Source organism: Littorina saxatilis, linkage group LG10 (genome assembly GCF_037325665.1).
Source record: "Littorina saxatilis isolate snail1 linkage group LG10, US_GU_Lsax_2.0, whole genome shotgun sequence".
In the NCBI taxonomy this organism is placed as follows: Eukaryota; Metazoa; Mollusca; class Gastropoda; order Littorinimorpha; family Littorinidae; genus Littorina; species Littorina saxatilis.
In genome coordinates this window covers 42,529,531-42,552,057 of record NC_090254.1, presented here as the reverse complement: position 1 = coordinate 42,552,057, position 22,527 = coordinate 42,529,531, and the positions used below count along the sequence as shown (strand labels likewise).

Here is a 22,527-nt window from a genome sequence, read left to right as displayed (position 1 = left end):
GAGAGTGAGAGAGAGAGAGACTCAGACTCAGACTCAGACTCAGACTCAGAACTTTATTACAAAAGGATAAAGGTTTTAGGCAAAGCCTATTCTTCCAACCTGTCCTTTATACAACACATAAAGACAGACGGACATAAAAAATAAAACTTCAATCAGATAAGATACAGAATTTTATCGCATTTTTACTGATCACATGACAAAACATGCTGTTGTCATTGGTCAACTAGGAACTGTATATCAATTGACATCGCGCAGGAAGTTCCCAGCGAATTTGATATCGCGCAGGAAGTAGTTTATCAATTTTAATTTTGAAGAATAAAATCTCACCTGAAGGAAACAAATGTCTCCCTTTTTTTTAAATCACAAATTTATAAAAGAAAAGTAATTGAATCAGAAAGATTAAGCTGTGCAATGAATAAAATCAAACTGTTCCCACCCAGCATTAACAGAGAAGTAGTAGAAAAGAATGTTACAATCTTACCGACTGAGGTAGTTGGAACAGCCATAAACAAAGCTGACCTTGAAAGTACCAGCAGTGGCAGTACTTAGAAAACTGTGAGATCTCTTGCAGTGTTTCAGCGCACATCACTCACAAAAAGGCAGGAAATGAGCAGCCGATTTAAACAGTTCGCACCTGCATGAACAATTGTCCACCTTTCTTAGTCGTAGCCATTCAACATCAACCGAACAACTTTCAGCATGTTTCACACATTCACAGCGCCATTTTGGATGCGTCGTAAGCGAGACTGAGCTTCGACATTATTATGTAGTCCGCCGATACCGACAAATACCTGAAAGCTTTCTTGGTCACAGAAAATTAGCCAGAGGACTTCGCTGATACTACCTGGCGCACTTCAGTTCCTGCCATCGTTCAGAATTGCCAAATCGAACAGTCAAAAAGAGTACGACTGAGGAAGTAACTCAGTGGGACATTCTTCGCTGTTCCTTCGAACTGGCAACTCCACTGAACTTGTTAGCCTTTGTTGGTGATCTGTTTCGACCGTATATTTTTGTTCTTTTTTCATTATAAATGCCTTATTTTGTCTGAGAAAAAGAACCAGTTACTGAAAAATAAAAGTAAGAGCAGCAAAGTTACGTCGGAAAGCAGGAAAAGACAACCCAACATTTCCAACATTAAATACAAGGCAGTAGCCTCCCTTGCGTTTGTCTGACTTCTTAGGTAGGTTTATGATTCCTACTGTTCCGAAATCGAATGCGATAAAATCGTTATCGTTAGATTTGACTGTGATATCAACATTTATCAGTCTGAATGTCGAGAAAGGCTGAATCATATCAGATCTCGGCTTACGCCTCGATCTGATATGAGTTCAGCTTTCTCGACATTCAGACTGATAAATGTTGATATCACAGTCAAATCTAACGATAACTAACAACATTGTATGGATTGCAACACAATGTGCATTTAAGGAATTATATAAGGAGAACTCAAAAATTACAAAATTACATTGACATAGTTAAACCTTTCATTTTGAGAATTAAGTTGCTCAAATCAGCTACACATCCGTTAACACTAGTACAAAATGTTCAACAAAATAACAATCGAACAAGACATTTCATTCACGAATGATGTGTGAACGTGACTGTCTCTTAAACATTTTCACTGAAGTTGCATTTCTTATCTGTTGGGGGAAGGAGTTCCAGAGAAAAGCTCCCGAGAAGGCTAAGCTCGATTTGTAGAGGTCTATGCGAGGTATAGGAGGGATGATTTTCTGGGATCCATATCTTTTTGTGGCATGTTTGAAATGGGATTGCAAATATTTAGGATAGTCGTCATTTAGAATGTTATACATGAACACAGCCTTGTTTAAAGTCAACCGATCTTTGAAGTGGAGGAAATTCAGGAGCTTTAGTTTATCATCCGTGGACCTATTCAAATCATGCAGAATAAGTTTTGCAGCTCGGCGATGCAGGGAATTGAATCTTATTAAATGAACATCACTGCAGTTATCCCAAAGTGTCGAAACGAAGTTTATATGAGGCATTATGTGGGCGTAATAGAACATCGTAAGTGCTTCAGAATCTGCGTAATGCCTTAATTTTGATAACATGAACAAATTCACTGATACTAATTTGCAAATATTACTCAAATGAGTTTGCCATTTCAACTCTTGATCAATGGTAATATAAGATGTTTGATGGGTTGTTGACAGTCAGCTTTTTTGTCGGTCCGAGGGGGAGCATATCGTCTTTTGTTTCATATTTATTGACAAAGGCCGAAGGCCGCGGTCAATAAATATGAAACAAAAGTCGATATGCCCCCCGAGGACCGACAAAAAAGCTGGCCTGGCAACAAACCATCAAACATCGTTTTTGTCATCATTTTGGTGGTACAAAATTAAGTGCAAAATCAACACAGGGAGCCATGGTTTGAAACGCGAGTTCTGTTATCATAATGCATGTTCGGGGCCCCAGCACGTTGTTCAAAGCTGGCGTGCGAAAGCAACTTACTGTGTGTGATTTGAGTTTATAATGTTGAGACAAGTATGTCAGGTTTGAGGATGCGAAGTTCTGTAGGTTCCGACTACAGAGTGGTGTGTGAAACCAACAGTAAGCGCCTTTGAGACGATAGTGCCCACATGTTGCATTCGAGCGATGGGATTGTCGTATTTCAAACGAGGTGATTTGCTTGCACAGTCAGCGTTGACCATCTCACAACAGATCTGTTATGTGGATTATCGTGCGACGTTCGAGTCGGGGGCAAGGAATCGCAGGAAGCAAAGATGAGTCTTTTTCCATTGTCACCTTTCTTTCCGGTTGTTGGTGCATATAATATTGTGCGGACAAAATGATGCGACGGCGAGTGTTTTTTGCCTCCAAGATTTTGTGGTGTGGGTATTGTTTTGCTCGTTTCATACCCACACCAAAACCTGAAACACACCCCACCCCACCCTCCCCCTCCCTCACAATCAGTCCATGAACACAAACACTGACACACACCCAACCCTTCACTTGCACACCTGCAACGCAGACGATCATATTATTGATTAAATATTCATATAGGTCAGCGTTGGGTTTTTTGTTCTTGTTTGTGTTATTGCAGAATCGGTTTTCTCTTATTGCTACACGTGTCTCTTCATTACATTTCACCATCGCCCTACCACCCAGCCCCTCTCGGTATTCCACCCCTCGGTTTTCAGTGGTAAATATTTGTAATCGAATATTGAAGCTACGTTGAGTCAAAGGTCACAGAAGATTTGCATCGTGCAGCACCGCACGAATTGGGTCAAAGGACACAAACGATTTGCGTCGTGCCGCGAAGGAAAGATAGTCGCGATCTTGTTTCACATTGCCTCTCTGTTTTTCATTAGACTTGTCATTCTGCTTGCTCGGCTTTGTCAGATGTCTTCATTTCTTGTTGCTTGTTTCTTTATTATATTTTTTTTTATTTGCGTTTAGTTTATCGATACAACGTCTTGTGCACGGGTCAAAATGTGTGTGTCAGGGGTCAATTGGTTTGACTTAAACTTGACGTTCGTGTTTCTCCAAACAGAGATACACGCACTCCATGACTTTGTGAGAAGATAAAACATATCGATAGGTTTCATTTGTTTGCGATAAAGCATAAATGTATGACCTTTGATGAGGTAGTTTTGTTTTTTGTTTACATTTGCCAGTTTGCCAGTTCGTATTTGGAACTTGGCGAAGCAGTGTCGTCTGTAATTTAGGTCTAATATAGGTCCCTGGGTCTGGGAAACGCCAATGAAAAGAACAGAAGAATCCTCGAGCGTTTCTATTGGGTTTGCTTTTGATTATCCATGTAATAGGGCTTCCTGCAACTATGGTAACCGGGGATTTATTCCCCGGGGAACATGACATTTATTTCCCAGGTGCTTGTGAATGAAAACTCGTGAAAATGATGACAACACATATTATTCTATGTTCACTAACTTGCTGCACTTGAGTTGAGCCAACTGACAGTTGTAGTAGTAAAGGACTTAACTGGTGTTTTTGTCTCGTGGTTATCACCATACTCTTTGTTTTAATCGGATGAATGATCATTGCATTAGAAACGCACCACTCAGTGATTTCATCCACACTTGTTTGAAGAGGAGAGTTGACGGATTGCAAAGATGTTTGACTGGTGTGAACAGAAGAGTCATCCGCGAGAGAGAGAGAGAGAGAGAGAGAGAGAGAGAGAGAGAGAGAGAGAGAGAGAGAGAGAGAGAGAGAGAGACAGACAGACAGACAGACAGACAGAGACAGAGAGACAGACAGAGAGAAACAGACAGACAGAGAGAGAGAGAGAGGGGGGGAGAGAGAGAGAGAGAGTGAGAGTGAGAGAGAGAGAGCGAACGAGAGAGAGAGAGAGAGAGAGAGAGAGAGAAAGAGAGAGAGAGAGAAAGAGAGAGGGAGAGGGAGAGGGGGGAGGGAGAGGGAGAGAGAGTGACCGAGTTAGAAAGAGAGAGTGAGAAAGAGACAGAGAGAGAATGCGAGAGAGAGAGAGAGAGAAAGAGAGAGAGAGAGAGAAAGAGGGGGAGAGGGAGAGGGAGAGAGAGTGACCGAGTTAGAAAGAGAGAGTGAGAAAGAGACAGAGAGAGATTGCGACAGAGAGAGAGAGAGAGATAGAGAGAGACAGAGAGAGAGGCAGAGACAGAGACAGAGACAGAGAGACATACAAGCAAAAAAACCCAGAGAGACACAGATACAGGGGGGAAGGGGGGGGAGGTACAAGAATTGCTTGGAGAGGGGGACTGTTCAGGGTGATCGTCTTGTGGAGAGAGAGAGAGAGAGAGAGAGAGAGAGAGAGAGAGAGAGAGAGAGAGAGAGAGAGAAAGAGAGGGAGAGGGAGATGGAGAGGGAGAGGGAGAAAGAGTGACCGAGTTAGAAAGAGAGAGTGAGAAAGAGACAGAGAGAGAATACGACAGAGAGAGACAGAGACAGAGACAGAGACAGAGACAGAGAGACAGAGAGAGACAGAGAGAGAGAGAGACATACAAGCAAAAAAAACCAGAGAGACACAGATACATACAAATGGGAACAGGGGGGGGGGGGGGTACAAGAATTGCTTGGAGAGGGGGACTGTTCAGGGTGATCGTCTTGTGGAATCAAATTTAGTGGCGACAAGCCTAAAGCCAAGGCTAGAAGACCCTGACCTCCAGGTGGAAGCAACATGACAGCACTGCCCGTGATAAACCAATGAGACACTGTCATCTTCCGCATGAGAGAGATAAATAGATCCCTGCGCCTTGAGTCCGAGTCTGGAGATACGCGCGCGATATAAGACTTCATACAACATCATACAACTACAGTGGAGTGTCTTCGTGTCGGGTGTGTGCAGCACCGCTCAAAGTCCAAACTACCGCGGGTATTTCAAGTGCCGAGTCACACAACTTACATGGATATCTGCACGATCAAAGATACGGGTTGGTGTTGTGGTAGGTACCGGGGGGGGGGGGGGGGGGGGGTGGTTATAGTTTTCCCTTCAACCGATGTTGTGTAGAGGGGGATAGCACGTGTGACAAGTCATGCTAACTAAGTTGGCCAGACAAGTAAACTTGACAACTTGATCTGGCCCTGCCCGGAATAGAAACAAGCAACACAAACATCAGTAAGAGATAGTGGGGTTTTTTTTTTTACGTTCCTTCAACCGATCTGAGGATGAGAGAGAGAGAGAGAGCGAGAGCGAGAGAGAGAGGGAGAGAGAGAGAGAAAGAGAGAGAGAGAGAGACAGAGAGACAGAGAGACAGAGAGAGACAGAGAGAGAGAGAAAGAGAGAGAGAGAGAGAGAGAGAGAGAGAGAGGGAGAGAGACAGAGATAGAGAAAAAGAGAGAGAGAGAGAGAGACAGAGAGACAGAGAGAGACAGAGAGAGAGAGAAAGATAGATAAAGAGACAGAGGATGAAGAAGTAGACAGAGAGTGAGAGAGAGGGACGGAGAGATAGACAGACATGTAGAGAAAGAGAGTGAAATACACACAAAAACAAGGAGAGAGACTGAGACTGAGAGAGAGCGAGGGAGACAGAGACAGAGAGACTTTACACGCTGCTCACGGTAAGCACCGAGTGTCCACCCAAAGCAACGTGAACGTGAATGAAACGGAGCAAAATATAAACAACAGCACACAACAGCAACAACAACAAATCTAACCAACCACGGAGCGCAGAATTGGGCATTCCCTCTTTTATCAAGTTCTAACACACGGCTGATATCAGTACATGTTCTCACATGAAATTCCAAACTAGAGCAAGAAGATAACACATTTTAATGGCCGCCGTGACCTTTCAAATTCGAATGTTCGATTGACCGAATTGAGCCAACATGCTTCAGAATGTGACAATTAACTGTGCACAAGTATCGTCTACAGACTGTTTACCTGGAGGTATCAAAACCTTAGGTATATCCGCAGCTGGATTTTGTGTCATCACCATCATCATCATACTAAACAATCATCACAATATTATTTTCTTCGTGTTACGTTTGAAGCATCCACTTTATCTATTTCCGGCTCTGTCGGTGCAGTGTTGAGACTGGCCGATATTTCATACCTGATACCGCTGCTGGTGACATGCCTACCTTGAGTCTGTCATGATCGTTATCAAACCCTGACAGGTGTGAAAACCCGTATCAGCAAAACAGATTGCTGCCGAATGTCAATATTTAGACATTCACAGTCATTGCTGAGTTTGAAGTGACCATGATAACAGACACGTACATTTTGACAATGTTTGTTTGTTTGTTTGTTTGTTTGTTTGCTTAACGCCCAGCCGACCACGAAGGGCCATATCAGGGCGGTGCTGCTTTGACATATAACGTGCGCCACACACAAGACAGAAGTCGCAGCACAGGCTTCATGTCTCACCCAGTCACATTATTCTGACACAGGACCAACCAGTCCTAGCACTAACCCCATAATGCCAGACGCCAGGCGGAGCAGCCACTAGATTGCCAATTTTATAGTCTTAGGTATGACCCGGCCGGGGTTCGAACCCACGACCTTTTTGACAAAGTTATCGCTCAGTTCGCTAGTCTTTTGAATCCAGGCCGGATCAACTTGATGTGCAGACTCAGAGACGGTATTTATGTCCCAACCCCGTGTCACCACAGTGGCACGTAAAATATCTCGCTTATTCTGCCATAATTCATACATTCATTCATTCATCTATTTCTTTATTCAGTTATGTATGTATGTGTATTTATATGATGCATTAATGTGTTGATTTATTCATTTATTTTTTTAATTTATTGATGTATTTTATCTTATTTATGTATTTATTTATACTCATTTATTTATTTTTTTTGTTGGCTGTTGTGCTTAATTCATTGCTCGGGGATGCTACGGGGATTCATTTTCTTCAGCAAATCTAATTTAGTTTAGCAAAAAGTGTCCACCATGCACGGACAACAGTCAGGATGTTGAATGTTGCTATGTGTACGTCCAAGGCAGGGCTCCCCTCGGACGCCCGTCCCAGAGGGTCCATGGACCCCCTGAGCAGAGTTTTAGAGGGTCCCAAGAGTCCCAGGTCCCCGAACCCCCTATTTACATATAACGCATTGTGATCGCGAATAATATGATATGGGTTTTTTTTATTACCAGAATATTCGAGGAGGACACTTCAACTATACCAAGTCAAATGCAACTCACACGAACACTCTGTTCCTACGTGAAAATGGGATCATTTGTGTTTGCATTTTGACGACTAAAGTCTGAAAAGAGTATACGCACGACAGAGGAAATTGAGTGCGTCCCGGGACCCGCTCTTTATAGGTTTAGTGCGTCCCGGGACCCGCTCTGTGTAGGTTTAGTGCGTCCCGGGACCCGCTCTGTGTAGGTTTAGTGCGTCCCGGGACCCGCTCTTTGTAGGTTTAGTGCGTCCCGGGACCTGTTCTGTGTAGGTTTAGTGCGTCCCGGGACCTGCTCTGTGTAGGTTTAGTGCGTCCCGGGACCTGCTCTGTGTAGGTTTAGTGCGTCCCGGGACCCGCTCTTTGTCGGTTTAGTGCGTCCCGGGACCCGCTCTGTGTAGGTATAGTGCGTCCCGGGACCCGCTCTGTGTTGGTTTAGTGCGTCCCGGGACCCGCTCTGTGTAGGTTTAGTGCGTCCCGGGACCCGCTCTGTGTAGGTTTAGTGCGTCCCGGGACCCGCTCTGTGTAGGTTTAGTGCGTCCCGGGACCCGCTCTGTGTAGGTTTAGTGCGTCCCGGGACCCGCTCTGTGTAGGTTTAGTGCGTCCCGGGACCCGCTCTGTGTAGGTTTAGTGCGTCCCGGGACCCGCTCTGTGTAGGTTTAGTGCGTCCCGGGACCCGCTCTGTGTAGGTTTAGTGCGTCCCGGGACCCGCTCTGTGTAGGTAAAGTGCGTCCCGGGACCCGCTCTGTGTAGGTTTAGTGCGTCCCGGGACCCGCTCTGTGTAGGTTTAGTGCGTCCCGGGACCCGCTCTGTGTAGGTTTAGTGCGTTCCGGGACCCGCTCTGTGTAGGTTTAGTGCGTCCCGGGACCCGCTCTGTGTAGGTTTAGTGCGTCCCGGGACCCGCTCTGTGTAGGTAAAGTGCGTCCCGGGACCCGCTCTGTGTAGGTTTAGTGCGTCCCGGGACCAGCTCTGTGTAGGTTTAGTGCGTTCCGGGACCCGCTCTGTGTAGGTTTAGTGCGTCCCGGGACCCGCTCTGTGTAGGTTTAGTGCGTTCCGGGACCCGCTCTGTGTAGGTTTAGTGCGTCCCGGGACCCGCTCTGTGTAGGTAAAGTGCGTCCCGGGACCCGCTCTGTGTAGGTTTAGTGCGTCCCGGGACCAGCTCTGTGTAGGTTTAGTGCGTTCCGGGACCCGCTCTGTGTAGGTTTAGTGCGTCCCGGGACCCGCTCTGTGTAGGTTTAGTGCGTTCCGGGACCCGCTCTGTGTAGGTTTAGTGCGTCCCGGGACCAGCTCTGTGTAGGTTTAGTGCGTTCCGGGACCCGCTCTGTGTAGGTTTAGTGCGTCCCGGGACCCGCTCTGTGTAGGTTTAGTGCGTTCCGGGACCCGCTCTGTGTAGGTTTAGTGCGTCCCGGGACCCGCTCTGTGTAGGTAAAGTGCGTCCCGGGACCCGCTCTGTGTAGGTTTAGTGCGTCCCGGGACCAGCTCTGTGTAGGTTTAGTGCGTTCCGGGACCCGCTCTGTGTAGGTTTAGTGCGTCCCGGGACCCGCTCTGTGTAGGTTTAGTGCGTTCCGGGACCCGCTCTGTGTAGGTTTAGTGCGTCCCGGGACCAGCTCTGTGTAGGTTTAGTGCGTTCCGGGACCCGCTCTGTGTAGGTTTAGTGCGTCCCGGGACCCGCTCTGTGTAGGTTTAGTGCGTTCCGGGACCCGCTCTGTGTAGGTTTAGTGCGTCCCGGGACCCGCTCTGTGTAGGTAAAGTGCGTCCCGGGACCCGCTCTGTGTAGGTTTAGTGCGTCCCGGGACCAGCTCTGTGTAGGTTTAGTGCGTTCCGGGACCCGCTCTGTGTAGGTTTAGTGCGTCCCGGGACCCGCTCTGTGTAGGTTTAGTGCGTTCCGGGACCCGCTCTGTGTAGGTTTAGTGCGTTCCGGGACCCGCTCTGTGTAGGTTTAGTGCGTCCCGGGACCCGCTCTGTGTAGGTTTAGTGCGTCCCGGGACCAGCTCTGTGTAGGTTTAGTGCGTTCCGGGACCCGCTCTGTGTAGGTTTAGTGCGTCCCGGGACCCGCTCTTTATAGGTTTAGTGCGTCCCGGGACCCCCTACATGAACTTCTAGTACGTGATTTCGGCTTCTAGTGCGTACAGGACGCAGGGACGCGCTCTATGGGGAGCCCTGCTACAAGGACAAGAAGCAAAACAAGAACTAATTTCGACATACAGCATAACATTGAATGCGTGATATGATTGTGAATGCGTGATATATACGATGTGAATGCGTGATATTTTGTGTAAAAAATTCCATCTCACACGGCAGAAATTAATATGTAAATCGCCGTGAGCTCTTGTGAGAAACGGCGATTAATAAATGTCCATTATTATTATTATTATTATTATTGCAGCCAAAGTTATTGGTCCAAACAAAACTAGTTTAGATAAGCAATACGGATCACCCCGTAAACACTCCTTCTAATTCGACCAACACCCCCCCCCCCCCCACCCATCCACCCACACCCCGAAATGATGTATGCATATCAGTGTATGGTGTAGGTATGGTCACTCACACGGGGAGAAAGAAAGCTTTTATACGCTGTGGGAGAATTCGCGTACAGTGGACATCCTTTAAAAAAACTAATTAATGACAGTCTGTTTTCTAATGTTAAAACTGAACTCTTCTTCAGTATTATTCATTTATTTATTAACATAATGATTATTTTATACATCTGTTTATTCATATGCACATTTATCATCTTATTCGTCGGTTCGTTAGTTTATTTATTCCTACTTGTTTGATATTTTGGCAATGAAATATTGTATCTTGATGATCTGATCTCTCATTTTTACTCTTTCAGCCTGCTCTCACTCTCTCCCTATCCCTCTTCCCTTCCCTCCCCTCCCCTCTCTTTCTCTCACTCTCTCGTCCTCTCTCTCTCTCTCTCTCTCTCTCTCTCTCTCTCTCTCTCTCTCTCTCTCTCTCTCTTGTTCCCCTCTCTCCCTATCTGTGACCCCCCCCCCCCCCCCCCCCCGCTTCTCTACGATAACCAACAACCCAAGTAAAATTTATTTGTTTAGAGTACATATGTACTCTGCTTAGAGTCCAGTCTGGTGCAAATGACCCCAAGTTAAAATTCGGTGCACAAGAGAATTATCAACATTTTTAAAACATGGTTTACTGACCTATTTGTGTGCTCCGCTGCTAGGAGGAAAAGAATTGTCAAGTATCGTATCAGTCCGAGGCAAGAAAACGATAAGTAAAAAAGGGATTTGAAAGAAAGGCGGAGAGATATTCTATTCAATTCGGGTAAAAGGAAGGTCAAGAGATCTGATAATTTGTGAACCTGACCCCAACGCAAATCACATGAAATGTCACACGTTTACTTTGTTTTATCTTGTTGTTACCCTTATCTGCGTTCCTTGGCTAACATTTTCTGTTTTCCCCATTGTACTTACAAGCAAGGAATACATCAGTGATGTGGCTCTGTGTCAGTACTTCAAATTAAGTTTGCACCTGCCAGAGTCCTGAAAGAGTGGGGTACACATTGAGGACAATAATAGGACATGGTTTAGAAACAGGCAATTTACTTACATTGAGGCTTTCTGTTGACAAAACGAGACGGCAAACAAGATTGCCCCAGACAGGCAATGCCGATCAACCAACCCTTCCTGTTAACGCTCTGAATCCCCCCCCCCCCCCCCCAAAAAAAAAAAAAAAAAAAAAAAAACCGACAATAAACAAGAAACACAAAAAATACAAACAATAACAATAACAACGGCAATAACAACAACGACAACGACGACGACAACAACAACAACGACAACAACAACAACAACCACAACAGCGACAACAACAACATCAACAACACCAACAACAACAACAACAACAACAACAACAACAACAACAACAACAACAACAACAACAACAACAACAACAACAACAGGAATAAATCAACAAGCAATACTATAGAAATAGAAGAGTAAAAGAAAACAAGCAGCTTCAAACAGAAAAAGCAAATAAACAAAGAGTTGACAAATTGAAACGTCTAGCTCAGACACAAGCAGAAACCCTTGTTTGTAGCAGAACAGGAATGCAAACTAATTTATGAACCCAAGCGCACGTTTCGCGATGACGGTAGTTTAACTTTGAATCTCTGAATTATCTGTTTTATCTCATTACTTTCATTAGTGAGCCATTCTCTTTCAAAATGTTGCTATCACAAACAGGTGCACTTGAGTGGAGGCGTGTGTTTATCAGCCAGACTCATGAGCCTAGGTATGCCAAACATCAGACGACTGATACAAAGGCATGGCTTAGTTATCTGGGGGAAAATGCGATAAATGGAAAACTAAGCGGGGTGCGTTATTAATCTGATAATCTATGCAAAGTAAGCCGGGTATTATAATCTAACGGTACTGGTACAGTGTATATTTGTTTCGCTAAATAAAAACCATATCAGGCCTGCGATTATCAGACTTTCAAAAAGCCACAAGTAAAAAATGTAACGAACATATACCGGGACTAAAGTACAAACTGGTCTAACTGTGACGTTGTAGTGTATATTTAAAGCTCGCGATCCAGTGGCATTAAATGTGTCATATTTGAAATACGACGCTTGTGTCAAACCAACAAATAATTCTAGTAACATTAATTGACAGAATGAGTTTGAAAAGCGAACATAGTTTGGTGACGTGTGTATTTGGAAAAATGCATACTTCCAGCAGCCATATTTGTCTTACTCTACTTGTCACTTTCGTTCTCAAAATGGCCGCGCAGAAGTTTTCCTTCTAAAGCCCGTGTACATAAAACGTATGTGTACAGCTAAGTCTGTACCTCGAATGGTGATTCTATATAATGACATGTTATGCTTATAAAGCAATTTGTGCGAATTCAGAGCCTTAGATTGCAGTAGGAAAACGTCCACAAAATGCTAAAGTTTAACATAACCACTGCATAAACAGTTATCCTGTCAGTTACGATAGATCCGCTTAGGCTAGTACACGGGTCAAGAATGTCTTTCCATTTAGACACACAAAAAACATCTTAGCCTGGCTGCTTTATATATACCAATATGGACATATACTGTTTCGGCCTTTGAGGGCTGAAACGTCTGTTGGTAGAGCACCAGACTTAACTGTGAACCTCTGGTATCGGGGCTCCTTGGTTTAGGAAGCGAACCCGCCACCACTTAACCGGAAAATTCATCACTTTTTTTCTCAAGGAGAGAACCAATTAAACTCCCCTTTCCGATGATACATTTCACCAGCAAGGCCTAGCCAAGCCATGTGCCCTTGCCTCATCTTGGAAATCCCTCCCTCTCATACACCAGGTCAAGACGGGCGAAGTGGTAAGACGTCGGCCTCCTAATCGGGAGGTCGTGAGTTCGAATCCTGGTCGCTGCCGCCTGGTGGGTTAAGAGTGGAGATTTGTCCGATCTCCCAGGTCAACTTATGTGCAGACCTGCTAGTGACTTAACTCCCTTCGTGTGTACACGCAAGCACAAGACCAAGTGCACACGGAAAAGATCCCGTAATCCATGTCAGAGTTAGGTGGGTTATAGAAACACGAAAATACCCAGCATGCCTCCCCCGAAATCGGCGTATGCTGCCTGAATGGCGGGTTAAAAACGGTCATACACGTAAAAATCTACTCGCGCTAAAACCATGAGTTAACGTGGGAGTCTAAGCCCATGAACGAAGAAGAAGAAGATACACTAGGTCCAGGCCTGAATACAGTTATGAACACATATGAAATCACTTACTCTTAAAAGCCCAGAAGTAGTGTTCCAGGTCGACGTTGTTGGGATCATTATTCACTCTGGCGCCCACGACGGCATCGAAAAAGTCCATAGTGTCGCTGTAGCACTGAGGGTTCACAGTCAGATTAGCGGATGTCTCGAAAAGTAAGTCACGTGCGCTGATCTGGTTGATGTAGCGGTTGACAGCTCGAATCAAATTGAAGTTATTCGCCTTGTACAGCATCGTCTGGGAGGAGGACACAGCAATCAAGCTAGAGGTTGAAAAAGCGGTTACAGAAAGGGGGTTGGGGGAGAAAGGGGAGGGAGAAAGAAAAAGAGACGGAGCGACAGAGAGAGACAAAGAGAGAAACACACAGTCAGAGAGTGAGAGAGAGAGAGAGAGAGAGAGAGAGAGAGAGAGAGAGAGAGAGAGAGAGAGAGAGAGAGAGAGAGAGAGAGAGAGAGAGAGAGAAAGGGGGAGAGACAGACAGACAGACAGACCGACAGACGGAGACACAGAGAGATAAAGAAAGAGAGAGAGAGAGGGGAGATAAAGCGAGAGAGAGAGAGAGAGAGAGGGAGAGAGAGAGAGAAAGAGATGGAGAGAGAGAGAGGGGGAGAGACAGAAAGACACAGAGAGATAAAGAAAGAGAGAGAGAGGGGAGATAAAGAGAGAGAGAGAGAGAGAGAGAGAGAGAGAGAGAGAGAGAAAGAGAGAGAGGGGGAGAGACAGACAGACCGACAGACCGACAGACGGAGACACAGAGAGATAAAGAAAGAGAGAGAGAGAGGGGAGATAAAGCGAGAGAGAGAGAGAGAGAGGGAGAGAGAGAGAGAGAGAGAGAGAGAGAGAGAGAGAGAGAGAGAGTGAGAGAGAAGCAAAGAGACAGAAAGACAGAGTGTTAGGGAGAGAGGGAGAGAGACAAAAAAAGAGATAGATATATAAGATATGAGACACAAAGAGAGAATCAGATCGAGAGACAGGGAGACAGAGACATAGATACACAGAGAGATTGACGTACACAATACTTAGCGATGAAATATGATCATATCTGGTAAAAAGCAATTGCCGCTTTTTCTACAACTAAACCTCGTCCGTGAAGAAAAAGGCTGCAACATGAACTACGTATCAATGCGTTGGAATAGACAGACAGACAGACAGACAGACAGACAGACAGACACACACACACACACACACACACACACACACACACACACACACACACCCAACACACACACACACAGCCAACCCCCAACACACACACTCAGACGAACTCCCCAAACAAACAACCCACCAGTTTCAGCAAGGTGTCATTGAAGAGTTGGGAGTAAACAGGCGCGTTATAAGGCTTAATTTTGTCAATAGTCGCGTTGAAGAGGACCTCCTGAGTAACGTTATCCACGCGAGTTCTGTTGATCTCGTCCAGCACAAGGAAGACCGCCCCTTTGATATAATTGCTGCCCAATACCCCCGGGAGAGCGTCCAGAACCATGGGCAAGATGGCGTCACCGGGCAGCTGGCCGTTCGTGCCTTGCTCCAGCCATCTCAGAGACTTGGCAATTTCCAGCAACTGCCCGACACAAACAGATGGATAAATACACACACACACACACACACACACACACACACACACACACACACGCACACATACACGTATGTTACGCGTGATTGTTCTGAAAAGTGACTATTACATGATTGTTCTGAAAGTCTACTATTTATTTCATCGTAATCATGTAAGCCCTCATACGTGATTGTTCTGAAAGCTTACTAATTTACATGATTGTTCTGAAACTCTACTAAAGGTAAACTTGCTTCACCCGTGAAATGTTGTCAGATATGGAACAATATGTATACCCCTGCCCAACGAAGTTGGAGGGGGGTATACTGGATTCACTTTGTCCATCTGTCTGTGTGTATGTCTGTATGTATATGGAACAATATTTTGATACAATGATACTAAATCTTAAGTGATATTGATATTTATACCCCAGCCAAATGAAGTTGGAGGGGGTATACTGGATTCACTTTGTCCGTCTGTCTGTGTGTATGTCTGTATGTAAATGGAACACTATTTTGATACAATGAACCCCCGCCCAATGAATACAAACTCAACAAGTAATACGTTTCATACATTGAACATGTCTTCTTTATTGTTCTCAACTCAAAATTGAAATTAAATGTTCAAAGACAAAAATTATTTATAATCTTCAAAAATGTAATGATTCTTCTTGAGTATTCCCAACTCAAAATTCAAGTTAAAGGTTCAAAGGGACACATAGAAACTTTTGAATTTTCCTCTTTGCCATGCTTAGGTGACTAGGTCACCAAAATGGATCGAAAGGCATGGCAAAGAGGGAAAATGGAAGCTACTTTTTGCCCCTTTAAAGACGAAAGGCACAACAAATAATTTTCACAAATGAAACTTTTTTTTTTATGAACTAAAAATTCAAGTGGAGAGGGGATGAGAGACGTGAGGAGATGTCCGGGGTTGCGAGATGGGTGGGGAGTCTGGGCTATAAAGTTCTTGCACGCGAGACAATATACTTCTTTTTGTGTGTGTGTGTGGGGGGGAGTATTTTGTTTATCAACTCTCTCTCTCTCTCTCTCTCTCTCTCTCTCTCTCTCTCTCTCTCTCTCTCTCTCTCTCTCTCTCTCTCTCTCAATCTCTCTCTCTATCTCTCTCTCTCTCTCTCTGAATATTTTTGTCATCCTAAATGTTAGGGGGGGGGGGGGGGGGGAAAAAGACATGTTTGCCCCCCCCCCCACCCCAGGAACAGCTGCCCCCCCATCCCCCCTCCCGTTTCCGACGCCAGTGCACTGAGTACATACGCACACACACCTCACACATACACACACATGAAAGCTAAATTTATTAGCACATCTGTTTTCAGTGACACTTTTTTTTTTATTACCCAGCAACCACCAGGGGTAAGGGTATACATTATTATTGTTCCATATCTGACAACATTTCACGGGTGAAGCAAGTTTACCTTTAGTAGAGTTTCAGAACAATCATGTAAATTAGTAAGCTTTCAGAACAATCACGTATGAGGGCTTACATGATTACGATGAAATAAATAGTAGACTTTCAGAACAATCATGTAATAGTCACTTTTCAGAACAATCACGCGTAACACACGTACACACAAACACATACACAGCTCACACACACCCACAGCCAACCCCCAACACACACACTCAGACGAACGAGTAATACAGACAATACATTTCTGTAAGAAATTTAAAAACATATATTATAAAAAAATAAAAATATTTTTTGGATTAATAGACAATCAAGCAAAGTAATACAAATCAAAATAAAAATCGAATATTAAAAAAAACTCAAAAACAACAGAAAGAATGGACAAACGAATTAATCATGAATACACTCTCAGCCAAAAAGCACTGAATCAGTGAATGTTAATCAATAAACAAAGAATCCACCAATCCGTCCACCCATCCATCCATCTATCCATCCATCCATCCATCAGGATCAGTAATAACTGGAGCTACCGGTAATGTCAGTGGAGATTGCAAGATGTTGACTTCTATCATGATTATTATTTATGTATTCATTTATCGATGTATCGATTGATTGATTGATTGATTGATTGATTGATTAATTCATTGATTGATAATGTATTTATAATTTCCTTTCTTTCTTTCTTTCTTTCTTTGTTATTTTCTTTTATCCTTGTGTCTTTCTTTTTCGATTGATGTTACTACTTCTTTATTTTTAGTTTTTTTAAATTTTTTCTTTCTTTATTTTTTAGGGGGGGGGGGGGGGGTGGAGAGAAGGAGGATGGTTGTACCTGCTTTGTTGTATCAATATTTCCGGCCAAAAACTGAGCAATGTTCAGAACTTTTTGATCAAAAGAGAGTTTCCAAAAGGTCGTGCTACTGTTCATGTCGGCTTGACCTTGAACCAAACCCAATGTCAAGGTCGCGGCGGCAAGGACGAGTAGGCTGGAGGCCATTGTCAGTTTCCTCGTGGTTTCTGATCGCCGAGGGAATAAAAAGAAATAAAACATTAACAAAAAAACATGTTTATATCACACAGAGAGACAGAGACGGAGACAGGCAGAGACACAGACACTGAGACAGACAAAGAGACGCCGACAGAAAGAGGGAGACAGAGAGACAGAGAGGAAAACACATAGACAGAGAGACAGGCACAAAGACAGAAAGAAAGACAGACAGACAGAGAGGCAGACTGAGTGACAGACAAAGCAACAGACATGCAGGCAGACAGGCAGAAAGACAGGCAGAGAGACAATCGCAGAGACAGACAGAAAGGCAGACAGACAAAGAGACAATCAGACAGACAGATAGATTATTTCTTTAGTTGGTGTTTAACGTCGTTTTCAACCACGAAGGTTATATCGCGACGGGGAAAGGGGGGAGATGGGATAGAGCCACTTGCCAATTGTTTCTTGTTCACAAAAGCACTAATCAAAAATTTGCTCCAGGGGCTTGCAACGTAGTACAATATATTACCTTACTGGGAGAATGCAAGTTTCCAGTACAAAGAACTTAACATTTCTTACATACTGCTTGACTAAAATCTTTACAAAAATTGACTATATTCTATACAAGAAACACAGGGTAAAAGGAGAAACAGAATCCGTTAGTCGCCTCTTACGACATGCTGGGGAGCATCGGGTAAATTCTTCCCCCAAACCCGCGGGGGGTATACGTAGACAGATAGATACATACAGAAATATACCATTTAATGTTGTCATAACCAGCATATAAAAGAGCAGTTTGCTAAACATGAACGTATCAATCAAATTGAGTTTTTTATGGAAAAAAATTGGCAATCTAGTGGCTGCTCCGCCTGGCGTCTGGCATTATGGGGTTAGTGCTAGGACTGGTTGGTCCGGTGTCAGAATAATGTGACTGGGTGAGACATGAAGCCTGTGCTGCGACTTCTGTCTTGTGTGTGGCGCACGTTATAATGTCAAAGCAGCACCGCCCTGATATGGCCCTTCGTGGTCGGCTGGGCGTTAAGCAAACAAACAAACAAAATGGGCATCCCTTCACTCAGATGCATAGCGAAACGCAGGAGACTAGTTGCCTGGTGTGCAGAGTGGACAATTGTTTTCTGCTAGCTGTATGTTCGTACATGACACCCGTGTCAATTTGCACACAATCATTGCCCAGTGAGAAACTTCCGTATTAGGCCTAAAAAAAAAATAGGTGTGGTTACGGTAACCCGACCTACCCTATTTTTAGGGGCCGACCCTATAACTTTTTATTACATTTGTCCACACACACACACAAAAAAAAAAAAAAAAAAGTGCAGAAAACGCAATGAAAGCGAAAGCGCTCGAGTCGCACACTTATTTCCCTGTCAAGTAGGTTTATTTGTACACATTAGAAAAAAAGTAAAAAAAAAACAGAAAAGTGATTGCCTGCCTTCCTACCCTATTTTTGTTGGCTATGTTACCTTAACCACACCTATTTTTTTTTTTGGCCTTACACAGGAAAGTGCCAGGCTCTTCAATTCTGTGGGGAGTGACGTTTTATCTAATGTGAGAGATAAGTACTGTGTCTTTCAACAAAAATTCTTGTAAGCTTTTAAAGGGAGTGACGTTTTATCACATGTAAGAGATAATTATGTACTGTGTCTCTTACCATACATTCTGGTATGCTTTTGCTTATTCTGTATTTTCGTACATGACAACTATGTCGATGTGCACAGCAGTTATTAGTCTATTAAAAAAAACCTTCCGTAATGCACAGGAAGGCATTATGGGCTTTTAAATTCTGGTAAGCTAGTAAGGGGAAAGACGTTTTATCTCATGTAAGAGATAAATTCTGGGTCTTTCAACACAACTTGTCAACGATCTGAAAAGACATACAGAACAGGTCTTATCATACGATTCAGTCGGTGTTAGAGAAATCCTTAAAATTGATAAACTGGACAGACCGGCAGAAAGCTATGTTTCAATGGACATATAAGAGAACAAATAACCGAACTAACTTAAGACAGACATTACATGTAAATATCAAAAGTATATGATATCAAATAAAGAAAGAAAGACAGAACGACAAAAAGCAACAAAACAAGAAGAGCAAACGCTCGATCGAGTCAATTTCGCAGTTCTGAATATTATATGAGGCATCAGATGGACAGGAAGAAATTGCTATTCACAACACAATACAGATGTAAATAATTTGATGTAAAGAATAATCCTATAAAGTTTGAATCAAATCCGATGAATAGTTTCAGAGATATGATATTTCAATTTTTTTCCTTCAAGACATACCTGTGACCTTGAAAAAGGTCAAAGGTCACCAAAGCAGACGTCAAAGTGTAGAGGTCACTGGGAGTCACGTTCACATAAAATTTGAGCCCGGTCACTTTTATAGTTTCCGAGAAAAGCCCAACGTTAAGTTGTGTGTTGCCGAACAGAAAAGGCTAGTTATCTCCCTTGTTTTTCTGATAACGTTCGTAAAAGGCTACAGATGTAAATACTTTGATGTAAAGAATAATCCTACAAAGTTTCAATCACATCCGATGAACTTTGTCAAAGATATAAAATGTCTAATTTTTGCTTTGACGCTGACCTGTGACCTTGAAAAAGGTCAAAGGTCAACGAAACCATCGTTAAAGTGTAGAGGTCATTGGAGGTCACGACTAAACAAAATATGAGCCCGATCGCTTTGATAGTTTCCGAGAAAAGTCCAACGTTAAGGTGGTGTCTACGGACGGCCGGCCGGCCGGCCGGACAGACTAACACTGACCGATTACATAGAGTCACATTTTCTCAAGTGACTCAAAAAGAAAGAAAAGAAAGAAAGAAACACAGAAAGAAAGAAAGAAAGCAACAACGAAACAAAGAAAGAAAGAAAGAAACAAACAAAGAAACAAACAAACAAACAAAGAAACACAAAAACGAGAAAAAAAAAAAAAAAAAAAAAAAAAAAAGAAGAAAAAAAGAGAGTAACAAATAAGAAAATAAAGAAACAAACAAAGAAAGAAAGAAAGAAACAAAGAAATGAGAAGAAAAAAGAAGAAGAAAAAAAGAGAGTAACAAATAAGAAAAGAAACAAAGAAACAAAGACACAAAGAAACACAGAATTGCTCCTCGTTAAATCCAACTTTTGTCAATGGTTTGAATGTCATGCATCTTGACTCACCCGTATTAGCCTTACTCGACGTGCTCCCTTCTTGTCACAACTCCAGGAACAGATACCAGCGTCCACACGAAAAAAGGCTGCACCCGGCAGCAAGTCTTGCTCACCCGTATGTCGTCTGCTGTAATGAAAACTGCGTGCTAAAGTCCGCCTATGCGCATGCGTCACGGGAAACGAAATTGTAGCAACACTCTATTAGGGCGTCGTATGTGCTAGAGCACTGATTTTTTCTTTCAGGGGAGCCTACACTATCTAATGTATGGTAGCACAGAGTTGTTAAAGCAAAATTATTTTGCCCTTGTATTTCAGTGTATTTGGTGTTTATTTGTTTACTTTCTGTCATATTTGCATTTATAATCTAATTTGATCAACTAGATAACTTGTTTGAGTATTAACATTGATTAAGTAACTGATTTGATCTCCTTGTTTCTTTGATTTACTAGCTAATTGATATACTAGCTTGATTTATAAAATTGACTCTCCCTTACGTTACCCCAAAGCACAGTAGAAGCTGTATGATTCATTATTGTCACCACAAAATTGAGCATCTTTTTTTGTTTGTTTGTTTGTTTGCTTAACGCCCAGTCCACCACGAAGGGTGATATCAGGGCGGTGCTGCTTTGACATTTAACGTGCGCCACACACAAGACAGAAGTCGCAGCACAGGCTTCATGTCTCACCCAGTCACATTATTCTGACACCGGACCAACCAGTCCTAGCACTAACCCCATAATGCCAGACGCCAGGCGGAGCAGCCACTAGATTGCCAATTTTAAAGTCTTAGGTATGACCCGGCCGGGGTTCGAACCCACGACCTCCCGCATTGAGCAGTCTTTGCTTTGATAACGCCATAATGCCAGACGCCAGGCGGAGCAGCCACTAGATTGCCAATTTTAAAGTCTTAGGTATGACCCGGCCGGGGTTCGAACCCACGACCTCCCGCATTGAGCATCTTTGCTTTGATAACGCCATAATGCCAGACGCCAGGCGGAGCAGCCACTAGATTGCCAATTTTAAAGTCTTAGGTATGACCCGGCCGGGGTTCGAACCCACGACCTCCCGCATTGAGCAGTCTTTGCTTTGATAACGCCATAATGCCAGACGCCAGGCGGAGCAGCCACTAGATTGCCAATTTTAAAGTCTTAGGTATGACCCGGCCGGGGTTCGAACCCACGACCTCCCGCATTGAGCATCTTTGCTTTGATAATAACGTTAACACACTAAAGAAAGGCTTGAGAAACAAAGGGAGGTGAACAATCTATATGCATACGACGTGTGCAATGGAGTGAGTACCCCCCGCGGGTTAGGGGGAAGAATTTACCCGATGCTCCCCAGCATGTCGTAAGAGGCGACTAACGGATTCTGTTTCTCCTTTTACCCTTGTTAAGTGTCCTTTGTACTGGAAACTTGCATTCTCCCAGTAAGGTAATATATTGTACTACGTTGCAAGCCCCTGGAGCAAATTTTTGATTAGTGCATTTGTGAACAAGAAACAATTGACAAGTGGCTCTATCCCATCTCCCCCCTTTCCCCGTCGCGATATAACCTTGAATTGTTGAAAACGACGTTAAACACCAAATAAAGAAAGAAAGAATGGAGTGAGTGATAGTTGCGCGGAAGCAGTCTCCTGGCACTTTAGAAAAATTGAGAGTTTACAGAAAGGTGCGTATCTCGAAACAGTGCCAGAAAACAGAAAACATTAACTAGTAACGAACATACAATAATCGAATCATACAGCTAGCCTCGCTTTCAATGAACGCAAAGGATGAGGTAACGAGGAAACAGAGGCAAAGTGTCACAGTCAAGACAATTAAACCCAGCATTTCAATCACAAAACATGTGTTTGTTAGTTTAGATACTGTAAGCCAAACGATGTGAATGTAATGTTTCATTGTGAATTTGATTTTAAAATGTTGATAAATGTTTATGATTTTGTAATTCTAAATTAAACAGAGAATAGAGATGTCGAGAAAACATGGAAATTAGGACTCACATGTTCAGTCTTCACAAAGATTGTAGACACTTGTGACACAACCGGCGTACCGTAGTCAGTGTTAGTAAACAGACGCGCCCCAGGAAGACTCTC

General features: G+C 43.6%; 1 protein-coding gene across 1 annotated transcript in view; it reads right to left on the bottom strand.

Moving 5' to 3' along the window:
* Positions 1-22,527, bottom strand: part of LOC138978867 (O-acyltransferase like protein-like) — a 61,766-nt gene extending 39,239 nt beyond the window's left edge. Inside the window, exons 1-5 of the mRNA XM_070351675.1 lie at positions 22,435-22,527; positions 20,445-20,559; positions 17,111-17,295; positions 14,593-14,868; positions 13,322-13,544 (exon numbers count right to left, since the gene is read on the bottom strand). Of these exons, the coding sequence (XP_070207776.1) occupies positions 13,322-13,544; positions 14,593-14,868; positions 17,111-17,275 (664 nt within the window). The 5' untranslated portion in view covers positions 17,276-17,295; positions 20,445-20,559; positions 22,435-22,527. The remainder of the gene's footprint in view (positions 1-13,321; positions 13,545-14,592; positions 14,869-17,110; positions 17,296-20,444; positions 20,560-22,434) is intronic.